Raw genomic sequence first — 19,019 nt, forward strand, 5'->3', positions numbered from 1 at the left:
GCGACGATAAATCGGTGAGCACTGTCGGTGATCGTTGGGATCTGATTTGCGTGTGAAGCGCGTCACAGGACTGGTCAACGGTCGGAGCATAATCTCTGGTGCGTATATATATATAGTAGGCAAAGAGGGTTTCTTCAGGCTACCTTTGATGTATGTAGGAACGACCGGGTACCCGGTCTGGTGTCTTCCCTACCACGGCCGAACTGCCATTTTTTTGTAAACCCTGACGAAGATCGGTCCACCGATCGCAACTGTCGAAATTAAATACTTGTTCTGTTTACCTTGTAGCACCACTCAAGTTCTTTATATATATATATATATATATATATATATATATATATACCTTCCGCAGTGAACACCAGTATTAACATCTTGCGCTCACCGATAAGTTTAATGTCTTGGTAGGTGAAATGAAGCCCATCGAGAAAGGATAAACAAGTATGCGTGCGTGTCTCGGTAATCAAGCAGTATAGGCACGTTGTGAACACGTAGCTGCAGTGACGACTAGGGCGCCCCTCGCGGCGGTGAGCGCGCACCCGGCAGGATGCGACCGGCGCGCTTGCGTTCGCAAAACCTGTCTGTACACTGTTTCGCGCCTAGCTGTTGCATTTTCTGAGCAATGCCGACGTGCAACATGAATTGTTGCATAATTGACTGCAACAGCACGTACAGCAACTCACCAGGGACGACGCTTCACGCATTTCCAAGTCGAGCATATGAAGTATCACGCTATGAGCGCTGCATCGCGCTCGTCCGACGGCAGTAGTAAGCTGTTTTATGTTACGGCGTCTTGCCAAGTGCGTTAACGCGGAATTTGTTGCTTTTACAGCAATGATGGCAGCAACTGGACACCTGCAGTGCGAACCAGGATATGCAGCAAACAAAGTAGTTTGTTGCCAAGATGTGCCACAGTAAAGCTGCGGAACCCTCTCCCAATCCTCTCCCATTCAAACAGCACCAGGGCTTGCTAAGAGCTACGAGGAGGGGTTGCAGCTGGCTCAGCTGGCATGCACCCTTCTGCGCCCAGCATATGGACTAAGGGACAGTTGAGATCACGAAAATATTTTACGACGTGGGTTATCGGAACCTCCTTTGTACGCAGTGAAAAATCGCAACAACATAAACAGTGTCGGACTTCCAGTAACTTGGCCAAAAATACTTTCCCAGCGCGAAGTCTAACAGAACTGGTAAGTTCCTCACCTTTTTTGTGTTTGGAGAGAGCAGCGCTAGAATGCCTCGGGTAGGTCTTACAAGACGTTGGCACGCCCCACGTTCCCGGATGAGATGTTTTGGAGTCGCATTTGCCGTACTGTGTGTACAGTGCACCTACCGCGGCGTGCTTGCACTTCTCTGCGATGCCAGCATGGCAACCGCAGCTCCCCGCTAGGATTTGTCTGCTGTCGCTGATCTGCAAGAAACCATGTCACCTATAATTTCATGCGTCCACATCGTATATAACGAAGTAACATACGCTGAGCTTCACGCATCCGGCTGGCGTGTTGATTTCCCTTTGCGGAACACACCTAGCAGTCACTTCCGATCCGTGCGAGTTCAGCAGTTCCCTCACGTGCCCCGCTTCAAATGGACGACATCCTTTCTCCAAAATATATCCACGAGAAAAGCTGCCAAGATCTTGTAATTCCCGAAGCCCGGCTAAAATAAATATCGCCATGCTTTTTCGCGCCACCAGTACAGTTTGACAGGGCGCCAAACACGTAGCGCGAGCTGCTGACGCCGTGGGTAATCCAACTGCATTTGAGCAACTATTTCTCAGATGGCGCTAGGGGTCCGACAGAGGCCTGAAAGGCACTTTCAACGTGCCCATCGGGCCGGGCATCGACCAAACTGTCTCTTAATATGTGCAACTGCTTGTATATGTGGTATTTTAACATGTAGCCTAAATGATTGCAAATTATTCTTTTGTATGCACAGTTGGTGTATAATTGCGAATCATCAACACACTGAAGCATGACACTGAAGCATAGAGAGCTGAAAAATTATTGTGCCTACCAGGACTTCGAGATATTTCACAGCTGAATCATTTTTCTTTGTGTGCATGTGCACTAGGCTAGCTCCCACATCAGAATATATGTCCCAGATCTGTACAATTTGCACTGTAGAAATTCACAGGACAGATTTTGAGAGAGTGCCTTGTTTACAGTTATCTGCATTTCTGCATGCGAGCTATAACACTACCACTTCTGCTAGAGATACTGTGCTTCTTGTGCAGGCCATGTTTTAATGTTAATGGAATGCACCTGTAAAGTCATGTAAGACTTATATGAATACTTTGGCACAGCAGCTCCTACTGCTATATTGCATGAGTACTTCTGACCACCAACACATCCAAGCAGAGGTATCTTGTGTTGTGGGCGACTCAGGTGGCTGCTTAGGCGTGGCACTTCTTGACGGGTCAGCGTACCTTGTCATTCCTGACCCCGCTTAACGTTTACATTTAACCAGTTGGCAAAGGACTATGTTGGATTACATTGGATATCCAATGTGAGGGAAGATATCCAAGATTATCGATAAATGACCGTGGTTTACATAACTCCGTAGTTTTGCATTGTATGTCATGTCGTGAGACTGAAGAACTATTAACCAAGAATAAAAACAACTGTGCGGCCGGACATGATGACATCAAACCTATGCCAATAAAATCGGTTGCTGATATGACATCGCCCGAGCTCTCGTACCCCCCCCCCCCCTTCTCCCCATTATCAGCTTAACTTTCTCTACTGGCGTTTGTCCTGACCAACTGAAAATAGCTCGTGTGTGTCCGGTCTTCAAAGGTGATAATGACAAAGAAATTGCAAATTGTCGACCAATACCGGTACTTCCAATAGTCTCGAAAGTGTATGAAAGTGCTATTAATATCACATTACAAATTTTTTAAATAAGTATAATATCATAAGTAAGGCCCAGTTTGGCTTTCTAAAAGGCAAATCCACCGAGCTTCCATTACTCGATATTAAAAGTGAGGTATTAAATAATTTCGAGGGAAAGCTTTACACGCCGGGACTGTTTGTAGATTTCCGTAAAGCATTCGATGGCGTGTGTCACACCATTCTTCTGCAAAAACTTCATAATTACGGCAGCCGTGGTATTGTCAATAGGTTACTATAAAATTACTTGACAGACCGTTACCAATATGTAGTTATTAATCAGGAGACATCCTCGCATGCTAAGGTTAACAAAGGTGTCCTACAAGGATCTATACTCGGTCCACTGATATTTATAGTTTACTTAAATGACCTGTGTCCCATTCCACATTCCCCTAAAGTAATTATGTATGCAGATGGCACTAAGATTTTTTTTCCTCGTGCTTCCATTTCTAACCTTGAAGGAAGTGTAAATACATATCTAAGTAAGCTGCCTTGTTGGGTTAAAATCAAGAAGTTACGGCTAAACGCGAGTACATATTGTTTGCGCCTATCAATAAGCTACGGAATATAAGCTTAAATGTCCCTTTGAGGGCCAGACGCTTCAGCAAGGTAAGGTTCAAAAATTTCTGGGCGTATGGTTCTAAGAAGACCTGTCTTGGAATGAACATGTAAATCAATTAGCATTAGAATTAAGTAAAAGTGTTGGAGGTATGTACAGATTAAGTCGATTATTACCACTTTGGCTCAAGAAAGCGCTATACTATACACTATTCTATTCCAGGCTCAGTTACTGCGTGTTGAACTGGGGCACAACGACAGCAGAGAACTATACCACATTACTCACATTACAAAAAAAGGTGCTACGAATATCTTTAGGGATATCAAGGTCACCCGCAAGGTCTCAACACGCGTCCGCTATATTCAAAACATCGTATATTGCAAGCTAACCAAATCTATTATCTCAAGCTTCTTTTGCATATCCAAAATAATAAGCTATACCCCACGTACTGTTTTAGATGTGCTCAATACTGCCTCCGTACACAAATTATAAGAACACCAAAAATTACAACTACCTATGGCAACATATACTGCACCAAATACCCAGTTTGTTTAATAAACTTGACAACATTTTAAACCTAAATAAACAACTTTCCATTAATAGGTTTAAACAAATTTTTCTAGAAAACTGCATTGGATATGTTTAAGTGCTGTCTAAGTGTTCATTACAACTTCCATGTGTATTGACTTTTCATGTTGCTCAATGATCACTGTGTATTTTATTTCTGAGAGCATATTCTTTTGTTGCTGCTTGTCATTATATATGTATGTCGATTTGCTTGTTTTCTTTACTCTGTGATATTTCTGTTTTTTTATATATATCTATAGAGACAATTTCGATTCTTAAATGATTGTCTTACGTGAATTACTGTATATTGTTGCTGTTTCTCTACTTGTAATATGACTGCGTGCCGAACTGTATATCGGAGCAAAAGCCTCTCTCAGGCTGTATAGCCTTTTGCTTTTGCTTCGATTTCTGTTGATGTACAGGAAGAAAGAAATCAATAAAACAAACAAAACAAACAATAAAACAATTGCACTTTGGATGACTGATTTTTGAAGGAACAATGAAATGAAGCGTGGAAACATATGCACTAACTTTCTTCCCATTTTAATTTGTAATGCCTTACAGTGTATCTTGAAATTCTTGATCCGATACGCCGAAATATGGTGCCGAAGTGAAGAGGAGTGCCGTAGTTTGACTTTACCTGGGGTGGCAAGATGCCTCACAACACTGCTGTATCAAAGTCAACGTCTTTCTGTCCGGCAGAAACTTTTTAAATTGTATGTTTACAAAGGCATCATAGGGGAATTAGGGGATGGGCGGGGCTACTGCACGGCTTGCTCTCCAACAGATTTCAGCAGCACTTTCTTTGCGTTATATCTGACCAGGCAGGTCAGCAACAGAAAAGTCACCTCTCTTCCAGTCCTTTGCCTCCCGTCAATGCAGATCATTCGAAAGCTGCTGCTTGCTTCTGTAATAAATGGCAACATTTGGTACCGAAATCTACTATTCCGTTAAGACATATTTATTTGATTTTCATAATGCACAATTCCTATACAGACATACAGACATCATCATAATCATTAAAAAATATATGTCTGTACTGAAATGCATTAAGTGCTTGCATTAGTGGACACCCCCTGCACAAAAAGAAAAAAAGAAGGACATTAATAAGGCATGTGTCTTTTTCTCTAAGTGCAGCAGATGTGCAAGGTGCCTGAGTATGCTGCGAAAAAGCTACATATTTAATAAATTGAAGATTTCGATCATTACTATCATCCATGTGAACTTTACCACTTCCTCGTGAAACCTTAATGCATGGAAATTGCTATACTAAAAAGAGAGAGCAAGAGACGTAAAAGACACCTTATTCGTAATTTCGATGCATTGTCACCCTTTCTTTCATACTATAATGGTATTGGCATAGTAGCTAGTGAGATAGTGTGAAGTTATAATAAAATATATGCCATCTAGTAAACATCCAATCTTGCTGCATGAAACATGGCCAATTGGTTACCTTAAACATCAGTAAGACGTATAGCTTGTGCTTGGAAAAACATACGATTTACCTGCAGCATGTTTTTAGCATAGCTCACTTACGTAAGTTCCTTGCTCGTACTATTACTTATTAGGGCCTTACGTCAAGTGCTCTTTGATTCACAAGCTAAAGACGTTAGTGCAAAATCCATGTATCATTCCTGCTTCTCAAGCAGGAACCGTTACTCATCAAAAAAGAAGTCAGTTTTTCTGTCATTGGTAAATTTTTCTGCCAAGCTTTCTTTTAAAAAGCTGCATGGAAAAATAACATGTACGAGGTTTCTATTTCGCGCTATCACAAATGCATGGTAAAATGTCTATCTTGAGTATTTTCTAATATTGACTGAGCGCTTCTTTATGCAGAGAGAGAGAGACAGGAGAAAGGGGAAAGGCAGGGAGGTTAACAAGATGGGAAGATCCGGTTTGCTGTCTTATGCTGGGCAGAGAGGAGAGGGGGAGGTAAAGCGATAGCAAAGGAGAGCTAAAGAAGGAAAGGAGCCTAGACATACAATCACAGTCGGTCACTGTCACCGTCACCGCACATCACAGTAGCACTTGCAGCACTATAAACATCTGTTCAGGCTACAGCCGCTTGTCCAATTCTGTTGCCCTTAAAAAACTGCCACAGTGCCCTCGTCGCCCACCGCTGCGATGACTTGTGATTTTGGCATTCTAAAATAAGTTTCTTTGTTAGAGGTCTTTGGTCAAACCGCGCTATCGCGATTGCGAGCGATCGTTTCTGTAAACAGTAGCGAGGAGAGTCAGAGAGAAGGTGTTGAAGAGTCTCCTCGCTACCACAGTCACCACACGAGGAGTCGTCGGCCCATCCGATTCCGAAAGCAAGACTTAGTGAAGGTCACCCTATGTAAATAAATGCAGTAAATTAGGCCTCAGAGTTACTAAAGTTAATTCTGAAGGTTTTTATGATTTGAAAAGTCACAAATAACACATGATATGCTCTTGAGCTTAAGGCACGCAACACAAGCTTAATCTGTTGTAAAAGAAAGTTCCACGTTGACTCAAGATGGTCCTTAGAGCTGTCCCACTCAAACAGCAGTTGAATAGGGACGCAAGCATTTCTTAAAGGAAAATTCCAGTTCATTCAATCAAATTGAAAGCTTTTTGGTCTGCTGCTTTCAGGGCACCTTGAAGCTCGGGAAAAAAAAGATTTCCATCATGTTGATCTGTTTAGCTTTCTATGGCAAAGCTATACACAACCAGAACAGGAGCTGAACAGACGCTCACAATATATACGTGGTAGCTTTTTTATTACATGCTATATTAGTGCTTTACGTCCAGTTTCCACGCATTTTTGTTATCATCACGTTCATTGCTCTCATATTGCTGATGTGTATGCCCAGGGACATGCCTCTCCACCATGGCACCATGGTGGTTGCTGTATACATTCACACTCGTGCATTAATAATGGTTTGGCCTTCCTTGCACTACCACACAGGCAAAAAGCAGGTATGCCATTTTTCTTTGTGCACATAGTTGTGTTCACATAACTCATATTTCCATTTTGGACCCCATTTGATTGCGCTATCCTACATTTCTAATCAAAACAAAAATTTGTGTTTTCTTTGAAAGAACTTCTTGGGCAAATTGGCAGGTTTAATTTAGCACTGTTTCAGGGTGCAATATGGTACATGTCCTTCCGTATGTCGTGTCATTATGTACTTCGCCCCTTCATCATGGCCTATAATTCCCTTTGTATGTCTCTTTGCCACCCAAAACCAACGGAGGTTTTTGTTTAGTCTTTGATGCACGGTACCCTTAAAGGCATTCTGTTGAGGGGATTACACTGGAAGGGGGCAGTACAAACATAAAATTGCTTACGAAGTAATAGTCGGAATAACTAATAGGACAAAGTATAGAACAAAAGTATGCTAGCAGAGTTTGGCTATTATTAAGCAGAGTGTAAGAAATAATAAAACTTGCAAAAAGAAAGTTACGCACACACCACAACAAAGTGGTGAAAATATGCATGCTCAGATAGGCTACGGTAATATTAATATTATTTATTAGTAACTCACAAAAACAACTAAGCAGAATTCTAATAAGAAGGCAAATAATTGTGTGTGCGTAGCATGCTGGGACATTTTACAGGGTCAGATTCTGGGACAATATTAGAGGGCAAGCGGTTAAATTCAGTGATAGAGCCGGGCATAGGAGAGCATGCATGTTGCAACATGTGACATATGCATGCACATGAATTTCCGATGGTGATCTTGGCACGAAAAGGAGACAGGCTGTCACAAAAAGAAATCGTTGTGAAGAAAAGCATGATGATAATGTTTGGCAAGCAGGAAAAGACGCGCTAATTTGTGGCCAATTGCAAGTGCTCGTATATCGGTATGTGCTTTTAATTATGACACGTGAGTGTAAGATGAATAGTCGGAAAAGATGACGCAAGCAGCCCGGTTTTTCACAGATTCAATCTCGTCTTCAATGTATGCCTGCCGGAGTCCTATTTTAGCGATGCGTATTCGAGCTTCGGATGGATTAGTATACTATGAGCATGTTTATCTATGTTAACAGGAGCATGCTTTAGATTTTGTTTGATTATGCCAAGAGATCGATTAGCAGCACCAGAGGTGGAGTAAATGTGGTCGTTTCACGTTAAGTCGTAATGTAAATGAGCACCCAGATAAATATTGGAGGGACGAGTTTCATAATACTCTGCTCTAAATTATATGATGTGGAGACCCAAAGAGCTCAGTTAGCACACGACATCAATTATGTATTAGGAAAATTCAGGGAAAATAACCATAACTTGCATTATGCGTTAATTCTAAACATCTAAACCAGTTTGAATAGTTGCATGATGGCACAAGATATGTTACGATAAATTACACAATTACCGGCAAAAACTCTAATGCGGCATGAAAGACAGTTAGGCAAGTTTTTAATATACACAATTAAGGACCACTAATGGCTCAAGCACACTCCCCTGAGGCACTCCAGACGTGACAAGACTATGTCAGAGTAAGATTTGTCAGCAAAGGTGTAATGTAGTCTAGATGCTAAAAATCAGTCAGGCACTCTATAAAATGGGCACAAATATTAGGTCTTGAAAGTTTAGCCAAGAGTCTGTAGTCAGTCACACGATCAAGCACTTTGGAGAAGTCCAGGAATACGGCGTCAACCTGCAAGCCAGCATGAATAGATCCATACAAGCCCTGAAAATTTCCAGTGAGCTGTGTGTCTCAAGAGTAGTACTTTCTAAAGCTGTGCTAGTGCTTTTCGAACTTGTGATAACTTGTCGACAACTTGTGAATTCATAATGTGTCCCATAAGTTCACAAATTGTACTGGTTAATGATATTCATGGGTAGCTAGGAGGTGAAAGGCATTCTTCGTATTTATGGAATCGTATTACTTTAGCCACGCGCCACTCTTGATGAATGGGAGCAGCATCCACTTAGTGGACATGTTCATTTCGTCTGCGGCTAATGTGCTGATTGATGGGAGCGCTTCTCTCCTACTGAGACAAACCTCAGCCTAACCAATCAGAGCTTGAGCAACAGACGAAATGGACATGCCCACTAGCTGCACACTTACAGAAGACCCCCCCCCCCCGTCCCCGTTAGTAGAAAGTGGTTGCGCGAAGATTGTGGACAGTCCTCGAGAGAGACACTGCAACGCATTCTTGAGCAGCTTCTCATTGAATTCGTTGTGATACGGCGTGGATGAAGCTTGTTATCTGTTTAGCAAAGTAAACAAGCCCGACTCATTGCTACCAACTTCAGACACTTCGTATCGCGTGGGCAAGTCAGGGCATTCACTGATGCCTTCGCAGGTAGACACTCAACAAAACATGTCTCTTAGTAACTGTACACACTATCAATTGGGAACAACGTCACCAACAAAATTATTGATATGTCAAGCTGAAAACAGGTGTTCATTATTCACCGCGTTTACTATATTCATGACAAATTATAGCCGTAAAAGTGCCGACGCGATTTTAGTAGCGACTGGTATTTTCCGTCACAGATGTATCTTTGTCATGTCATGGACTTCTTGTTTATTTTATTCGCCATTCTATAACGAAACTTTATTTTATCATTGAGGGGCTAAGTTTATTGAATGTTTCGTTGCATCTAATGCTGACAACATGGATGAACACTTTGATAAGACTTACAAAGGGGCCTCTAAATGTAACCTAGTTTTCTTCAATAGCTCAAGTGTAGTATATATCCATGAAAGTCTATGCAATGGTGGCTAATTGAATATAATTTGGAGTAAAGTTGGCCCTATTGTAGCACCTAACGTGTTAACCAGCGCTCTTTTTCTGTTAATGAGAGGTAAGGCAGGCCTACTATAACTGCAACATCAGACAGCCCATCGAAGTGTGTGATGCCGGAGTAGATTAGAGGATCGCTCGTCAAGATGAGATCTAGAATATTGGCCGACGCACATGATGGGCAGGTACGGAGGTGAATGCGTTGAGATAACGTGAAGTCTAGAGAGGCCTGAAAGAAATTATGCTCTTCAGCGTGAGGAGGTGCAACAGATGCCATTGCCCAGTTAATATTAGAAAAATTAATGTTGCCGTAAATTGTGATAGCAGAATGCCGAAATAGCACGCGCACTCCATTTAAAATGCTTTGAAACTCGCTTGAGAATACATCCTTTACATCTGGATGGCAGTAAACTGCAGCTATGATAACATTTCTGCTTGAGCATTGAAATGAAAGAAAGTGTGCTCTATGAATCAACAAATGCCTTTTGAAACAACTAGAAATAATTTTTTTAAAGCTATGAGAACGCCACCTTCTCAGCAGTTGCGTCAATCACCACTAAAGGTGTAGTATGCAGATGTGGAAAGAAAGATTTTGTTATTGCAAATGGGTCTTTTAACCAAGTCTTGGTTATCACAAGAAGAAATGCTGAGCACAAATTAATGAGTGATGAAAGTGACACATACTTTCACATCACACTTCGAATTCTTGTGTATAAGAATGATAGGTTTGTATAGGTGTTACGCGTGCGTAGTTGAACCCGCTATTAGTTTCCTTACTTGCAGAAGATGAAAGTTTGGGTTGTCATTCCGAAACACGTTGAGAGACACGCACTGCACAGTTTGCCTCCGAGTCCCAAACATATGTGTTGCCGTTGACTACGAGTTTGTTAAAAACTACGCGAACTAAGTGTGAGCTGCCTCATACTGAATACACGCTTTAAAGCATTAGTAAAACAAACAAATATACAATTTGCTATATTTAAGCGATGGAGTATGCAAGAAGGACATGTATATTATTTGTACAGATCGTACGCAATCCACTTGACTTATTCGCAGCCTCAAGACAGTAAAAAAAGAAAAACAAAGGAAAATTTTATTTTGTGAAATTATTCAGATGCAGTATTTTCTCTTCATGCTGAAGTAACCAATGGATGCACACGTGAATACGATATCTGCATGCATTGGAACTTTCACTAGTCATATAGTGTATATTCATTACACGAAATGGTCCAGCAAGATAGCATGGTGGGTGATTTGGTTAGGATTCATCGTACTTTTTGCAACAGTGCAAAGCTACGGCGAGTTGAATTTTTTTGATAAATACATGAGCAGGGTGGTTAATGGGTTGTGCATGCTTTTCTGTAATGCTATATGTCGCATCCGCGGCCACGGTGGCCAGGCCGGCATGCATGAGCGTGTGTAATGATCGAGCTCTTTGCTGTCATTTTATGCGCACTATTAACCACGATTACCCACGAACCAAGAATAATTACAATATGGCAGTCTCTTGCCGTTAGCTAATCCGGCTTGGGCAAAGTGCCTCCTCACCTCCGCCATACCCGATGCCGGTCGAGCAATAAAAGATTGACTTTCGGAGACTGTGCTCGCTGCGTGAGGGAATACCGCAGGTGAAGGGGATGGGGAAATATCTCCTTCTTACGATTCGGCGTTCGATATACGACCTGCGATCAGTCCGAGGATTCTTCGATTAACTGCGTAGCAAAGCTCAATGCTTCTCGCTGCCATATTGTAGATGGGAGATGTTAAACATTTGTCGACAAAATGAACAAATTATAGTTTCGCTTGGGTTTCACTCGCGCAAGAAACTTTCTACGACTCGCTTACTTCCCTGCTGTCACCAATGAATATTCCCCAGTCCTCGGATCTAGTCTGGCATAAGCGGCCGACAAAGTTTTCCGTGTGGCCTAAGCTAGTCGTAAAATCGTCTTTTGTCAAAAAGCTAGCGTGTTTACGGTTCGTGAAAGGTCGGTGGATTCCGTAGCGCAGCTCTGTTAGCCTTCGCACAACTTTCATTGTGTTACACGCTAAGTGCGAATGCGATCATTTTATTCCGACGGTTATGCTTAGGCCTATATATATATATATATATATATATATACGCATAATAAAACTGACAGACGTGAATATGAGAAGGCAGCGACGCTTGTTTATTCTCACTTCTTCCTCTCGTCCCCCCACCTTTCCTCTTCTTTTTCTCCCTTACACTACCCCTCTTTTAATGGACCAAGAATTGTTACGTCGGTTCCTGGTAGTCTCTTTCGGACAAGAATGAAGTCGTTTAACTGATATCAGGTATATGTCCCCGATGCCTCTTGTCGAAGTGGCGTTTCAAAGCTTCGCGATACCTCCTGCGCTGCTTGGTGATTTCGATTCGTTCAGTTAGCTGAAGTTTGTCGGAAATTCCAAGCTCCTGGTCAGCGGACAGATTCGGCACTGCCCCATACGCCGCAAAATGGGGGCTACATCCAACGGTTGTGGTATGTGTCTGGTCATGGTGTGCAACGGCTGTTTCTAGGCAGCACTTCCCTACTCCTCGGAAATTTGGGTACATGAACATAAACTGCTTTATGTCACGGGGAACTCTCTCCGCCAATCAATTGGCGTCAGGGTAATACGGAGAGAAGCACCGCACCAGAACCCCGCGACTATCTGCCCACTAGTGAAAGTTCTCGCTCGTGAATGCGCGTCCGCGGTCAGAGACTACCAGTTTCAAATTAGAAAACATCACTCGGTAATCGCTGTGTCTTACCAGTACTCACCTACGGGGCAGAAACCTGGAGGCTTACAAAAAGGGTTCTACTCAAATTCAGGACGACACAACGAGCTATGGAAAGAAGAATGATAGGTGTAACGTTAAGGGATAAGAAAAGAGCAGATTGGGTGAGGGAACAAACACGAGTTAATGACATCTTAGTTGAAATCAAGAAAAAGAAATGGGCATGGGCAGGACATGTAATGAGGAGGGAAGATAACCGATGGTCATTAAGGGTTACGGACTGGATTCCAAGGGAAGGGAAGCGTAGCAGGGGGCGGCAGAAAGTTAGGTGCGCCGATGAGATTAAGAAGTTTGCAGGGATGGCATGGTCACAATTAGTACATGACCGGGGTTGTTGGAGAAATATAGGAGAGGCCTTTGCCCTGCAGTGGGCGTAACCAGGCTAATGATGATGATGACTCGGTCATGAAGCGCAACAACACTATCTGTATCTTCTTTTCCAGGGCGTGCATCTACCATTCTTGGGCATTGGTTGATTGCCACTAGAAATGACTGTGTTTGGCGCACACCTTCGCTCTTATTTTTCACCTCGGCAAAGTACAAATGCAGTACTTGGAAGCGTGCGTCTAAGTGACATGGTAATACAAGCTCGTCCGGCCGTGGCCGGTACTTTGCCTTATGGACTTGGTACAAGTGACATGACCGAACATGTTGGTCTATGGATATCTTCATAATCTTCCATGTGAACCTTCGTAGAAGTTTATTATAGGTGCGCCAGAAACCATCATCACCGCCAGAGTCGGGAGTGTCCTGGTACATGTGGAGAACTTTTGTAAGGAGAGTCTTCGGCACCACGAGCCTGATTGGCAAACTGTAGATTTTCGGATCCTTCCCATAGTTTCGTCATGTTTAACACTTCATGAGTGACTTCGACCGCCAGTCATCTGCATCCGTCAAACCGCTGCCTGCCCGGTTGTCTGCCTGCCTCAAAATTATACTGCTACAGTTCGTTTATCTAGCGTGCCAGCTTTCCTCTTGGCTCTGACTGACTGAGGGGATAGGTCAAAGCCTGATAGTCCGTATACAGTTTTAATTTTCTGCCGTCTATGTACGACCTAAAGTATCGCACTGCCATGAGGACGGCAAGGGCCTTCTTCTCCCTCGTAGACTAGTTGAGCTGAGAAGTGTTAAAGGTGTACGAACAGGACACTACGACATGAAGTTGTCGATTTAGTGGAGAACTGGAGTCCTTCTGATACAGCACTACCCCTGTACCATAATGTGATGCGTCTCTGTTCATTTCGAATGGCAGGCTGAAATCAGGTAGAGTTAGTACTGGGTCCGACGAAATGCGGCGCACTAGTTCTTAATAGGATACTTCAAAATCATCGGACCAAACAAAAGGAACATCCTTTTTTGCTAACTCGGTCAGGCACACTGCCAACTTTGCAAAATCCTTGATGAAAGCCCTGAAGTGGCCCACTAGTCTAGTCTAAGGAAAACTCGCAGCGAATGAAGGTCTTCTGGCTTCTTAAGTGTGGAAATCAGATGTACAGACTCTTGCTTGGTACTTTTGGTAGCACCGTCGAACACTCTACCGAGAACTGGACCTTGGGCTGAACTAAATCACTCTCTTTTTCTTTTATCTACAGATCGGCATTGCTGAGTGCTTGTAAGACCTTCGCCATGTGTTCGGTGTGCTCCTGTTCAGACCGAGAATACACAATCATGTCATCAATGTAAGCAGTGCAAAACATTTCTATATATGGCTTTAAAACATTGTTCATCATATTCTGGAACCATGCGGGTGAGTTCTTCCAGCCAAAACGTAGCCTGTTATATTCGTATATGTGGAAAGGTGTCACGAAGAAGAAAAACTTTTTAGTCTCCTCTGACAGTGGCATTTGCCAGAAGCCTTTGCACAGGTCCATATGTTTCCATAAGTCAATATGTTTGTTGACCTGTCTGTAATTAGTACAGAGACAAAATGTGCCATCTCCTTTGGGAGCAATAGTGATTGGAGAAGCGAAGGCAGAGTTTTATGGGTGGATTACACCGTCGTCGAGCATCTTCTGTATTTTTTCCTCCAACGAATGCTTCTTCTCTCGCGACACTTTGTAACCCTTCCGTTTTACTACAGTCTTATCGCGAAGTTCAAATGGTACTTCAAAGTTTGATGTGGCCTTCGTATTGCCCCCCACGCATATTAGCTCTGGGTACACTTTGATAATGTCCGCCGCTTTAGTGGGCTTCCGTTGATGTTCAATAAGTGAAACCGAAGACATATGGCGGTCATCTCGAGCATTCAAATTCAAGTTTATTTACCAGACAATGTGCTGGAATGTCCGCTGGGCTAAAAGCCGTAAAAGAGACTTTACGATAGCTTGCAGATGCGGTGAGTGAGACGCTGTACAACACAGCAACTATGAGCGTGCGGCTTGCGCGGCGTCGGTGGGGTGGTTTCTTTAGCGCACTCTAGTTTCGTTGTTACCAGGAGGCCACAACGTTTTTCCTGGATGAGTATTCGCTTTTGCACAAGAACAAGCTACTGTTGAGTGTGCACGCATACGCAGCAGGCACAATTTGTAGCGATGAAGAGGTTGAAGAGATGAAGGATGAAGAGGTCTTTCTCCCGACCTGGATAGCGTACAGCTTCTCCTTTTAAACGAATTGTGTAAGCGGAAGAAAGAAAATGTCTGTGAAGCTTCCTTATGAGCAGCAGGCGCGGGTGGGTACGTCCTATTAAAAGAGAACTAAGACTGGCGCCCGACATTGCTCCAATGAGCTACCAACGCACCGCAAAACAGGAAAGCGCCTATTTTTAGGGCGCCTTGTTTAGTCACACATTGCCCCTCCCCCATCGCGCCGATCACTGCCACTCAGCGACGGCACGACCATTGTTAGAATGCAGTCGTGGGGAGCGCACGACGTCGCGGCGGTCGCTGAGCGACAGAATTCGCTGTGTCGCTGACTGAACATCGCCCCATTTGAAACAGCTTTTAGGCGGTGAAACAGGAGATGATACTTGAAGCGTATAAGAATGCATGCGTCTTCTAATCAGAGCACGTCCTTTTCCTTAAGTCCCAAGCGACGATTGCTAACGCGGTGCAGCATAGCGATGATCTGCTCCGTCTGGCGCGAAAGTAGGGAGACGGTCTGTCCACACCTGCCATCGTCCTGAAGGCAAAGTCCGAGGACGTGCGCTCGCGACACCCGTGGTACCACAATCTCATCGACGAGGATTGTGATGGGTTCCGGGGGAGACTTGCCACGTAGACGAAAGAGGATGAGTTCGGACTTGTGGGGTGCGCAACATAGGCCACCCTTTAGGACGCAGTCTGACACGATTTTGACCACCTTTTGGAACCGGTCTTGATGGCTCTGTCGGAGCTCCGAACAGCGTTAAATGGTCGGCACAGAGCGCATGGTGCAGCCGCTCGATTTGGTGCAGTTGTTTGGGGAGACCTGCCGTAGCGATATTAAAGAGGGCTGGTGAGATCACCGATTTTTCGGGGGGCCACGTCCCGTTAGTTGGATGATACCCGAGCGGTGAAGACCAATTCCGATGGTTGCTGTGCGGTCGCGGAGGAAGGCTCGGGTGTAGTTGTATCCCGGATCCCGCAACGCGATTAAGCGAGGTTGTAGAGGAGGAGGTCATGCTCGACATTATTGAAAGCAGACTTAAGGTCGAGCGCGAGCAAAACGCGGGTTTGGGCTCCCTGCGGAGGAACGAGGACCTCCTGCCTAATTTGTAGTAGCACGTCCTGTGTCGACAGGTGAGAACAAAAACCGAACTGCGTATGCGGGAAAAAGTATTGGCGCTCGAGGAACGGCGCCCTGTCCAGGGCAGCGTGTCATTCAGTTAATGCTCGTTAAGCATGTCCACCAATCGCTCAAGGCCCACGTTATCGAGATTGCAGAGATTCGCATACCGGATGTGGCCCGCTCCCGGTGCCCAGTTCTTGCGGATGTCCTGAAACACGGCACCGACCTCCTGAATAGTGATTTCTGCATCTACCGCGGTGGGCGGCTCTGTGAAATACGGGTATGGACAGTACTGCTACAGAAGCTTGTCGCATCGCATAATTTGCGACGATAGGTTTCCGTCATACAACAGTTCTCTGTAGTACAACAGATGTTCGTCGCATTACTTCAGGAACACTTCTGTTATGAAAATTAGGGGCCTGTTACAATGATAGGTTTCTGTCGTACAACAACATTATTCTGTAGTAAAACAGAAGTTGGTCGCATCACTGCAGGAGAACTTCTGTTGTGACAATTGGGAGCCTGTTGCCACAATACGTTTCTGTAGTACTTCATCAGCTCTCTGTAACACTACAGAAGTTTGATGGGTTACATCAGGAACATTTCTGCTGGGAAAAGAGGGTGCCTATTCTGACGACAAATTTTGCTTTAGCATTGCAAAAATTTGTTGTAGAGCTTCAGCTTTCTGTTGTAACAACAGACAAACGACAGAGTGTACTTCTGTAGTCACAACAAGAAATGTCTGTTGTACATCAGAAAAGTATGTAGCTCCATCAGGAATCTGCCGGTACTACAGAAAAATCCTGTTGTACAAGAAAAATTTCTGTAGTTCTGAAGGCAACCTCTGCTGTCATTTTCAACTGGGTGAATGCTCGAGCCTGACGGGATAAAGCGCGTCTCGAGCACCTCATGGAGGTGGTCGGGAGTGTACCGGAGCGAGCGAGTAAGAACGTGTAAGCACTTATGTATCTGCGTCTTGGTACCCGGTGGATCTTTCAGCGCTCGGAGAATGGCCCACGTCTAAGCCATGCACAGTGTGCCGGACAGACGGTTACAGAATCCTCTCCAATTGTCACTGGTAGGAGTCTGAACGTACTCGCGCGCTTCTCGCGTAAAACAGGCAACTCGTAGTTGCAGCTTGCGACTCAGACGCTGCCTCCATCGCTTCATCAGCACCCTCCTGGCGTCTCACAGGAGGAGCAGGAATGGATCAACGTCGGGATTTGGCAGACGTCGTAGTGATGGCGTATGTGGTTGTCTCGAGGTCTGCTGTGAAGGCTGCGAGCCCGTCCTGGTGCCCACCCACATTTTGAGAGGCGGTCCGATGCTCCTAATATTGAGCTCGATCCGTTACAGGAACCGGCGCTCGGATCAGCGAGAGTTGCTGAGAGAAAGGGTGGGTGCGACCATAGAGTTTTCTACAAAAATTACCAGAGGGAACTCTGGCGCTAGTGTCTACGGGAGCTGCAATGGGAGTGGTTGTCCCAGCATGGGAAAAATGGGAAGTACATGGATTTGCCTAAACTTCGTTCTTTTGACTTCAAACGGCTTTGTGACTTTGTAAACTCGTCATTTTCAGCAGTGTATTGCGTAATAAATAAGTAAATAATTATCATTAAAATGGCCCGATGGCAGGATTCGACCACAGGGACTCTAGCTCAGACGCCTGATATTGAAACCATTAGGCCCCGGACGCATGTATCGACAACCCATTGAAACGCCCTTATGGATTTATCGCGGGCATGCCAGTGCCTTGAGACGCTTGGCGCATTTTGATTTGGCCACCTGGACAAGCTTAATCCTTGCAATTAATAGCAATTGTACGCGTTCCCGGCGTCTTCCGCACTTCGAGGAATATAGATTGCGCTGAAATATACGACAACAAGATTTTATAGCGTAATATACAAAGCCACAAAAACGTCTGAATCCACAAGCACGAAGATCAGACAAATCCATGTACTTCCCATCATTCCCACGGTAGGACAACGACTGCAGCGCCAGAGTTCCCTATAGTAATTTTTGTAGGAAACTCTATGGTTGCGACGATGTAGTGTTCGCTACCTAAATTCTCGTCTAAGCCTCCACTGAACACGACCGCTCAAGTGCCGTGGATCATTGTGGGGTCGGGACACGTATCTCTCTTGAAACTGTTCCCGATGCGGGTGGGTTGCGCGGGATCAGAAAGCAATGTGAAGTGCAAGTTGCATATCCTATCCCACAATTTTGTCCTTTTGACTGTTGCTTTGGGGCACCGCTAGATCGGGCGCGGTGCATTGTAGACTCCGCAGATGAACGATTTGCCACAGCGCTTGCTAAACTCAGTAAACAGGTAGTGGACGTTACCGGTGCGGGCACGGAAAGAACTGTAGATATTTCGAATAAAGAGACTTTCGCTGTGTTTATGGTGTGTGATGACTTCTAAACATTGATTAGGGATATCGTTATCCCACGAAATGAGTAAGGACCGTTAAGTAGTTGGACACGAGGGCCCCCACGAGCTGCGAGTCGCTGCTGTGCGCTTCGTATTCCGCCAGAGAGGGGGAGTTGTGTTCCTGAAGCAGAATGATATCAGGAGCCGCCATGGTGGATGTGGCCACCGCGGTCGTGGCAATGTATTGCTGCAGGGGGCCCCGCTTGCGGTGGAACCCCCTGCAGTTCCATTGCCATACGACAAGTTGGTCTGTGTTACGCGTCCCCATCATCGGTTTTAAGCACCGATGGGTGCGTATGTGGATGAAAGCTTTTTGTGTGCTCGGGGTAGTTATCTGTGACTGGGGCGAGCTTTTGA

At 44.5% G+C, this 19,019-nt stretch overlaps 1 protein-coding gene across 1 annotated transcript in view; it reads right to left on the bottom strand.

Annotated features, from left to right (window-relative positions):
• Positions 1-4,803: 4,803 nt before the first annotated feature.
• The window catches only part of LOC139050188 (uncharacterized), an 87,913-nt gene continuing 73,697 nt past the window's right edge, over positions 4,804-19,019 (bottom strand). The window contains exon 3 of the mRNA XM_070526395.1: positions 4,804-4,918. Coding sequence (XP_070382496.1) covers positions 4,895-4,918 — 24 coding nt within the window. The 3' untranslated portion in view covers positions 4,804-4,894. The remainder of the gene's footprint in view (positions 4,919-19,019) is intronic.

This window comes from Dermacentor albipictus, chromosome 9, assembly GCF_038994185.2.
Source record: "Dermacentor albipictus isolate Rhodes 1998 colony chromosome 9, USDA_Dalb.pri_finalv2, whole genome shotgun sequence".
NCBI lineage: Eukaryota > Metazoa > Arthropoda > Arachnida > Ixodida > Ixodidae > Dermacentor > Dermacentor albipictus.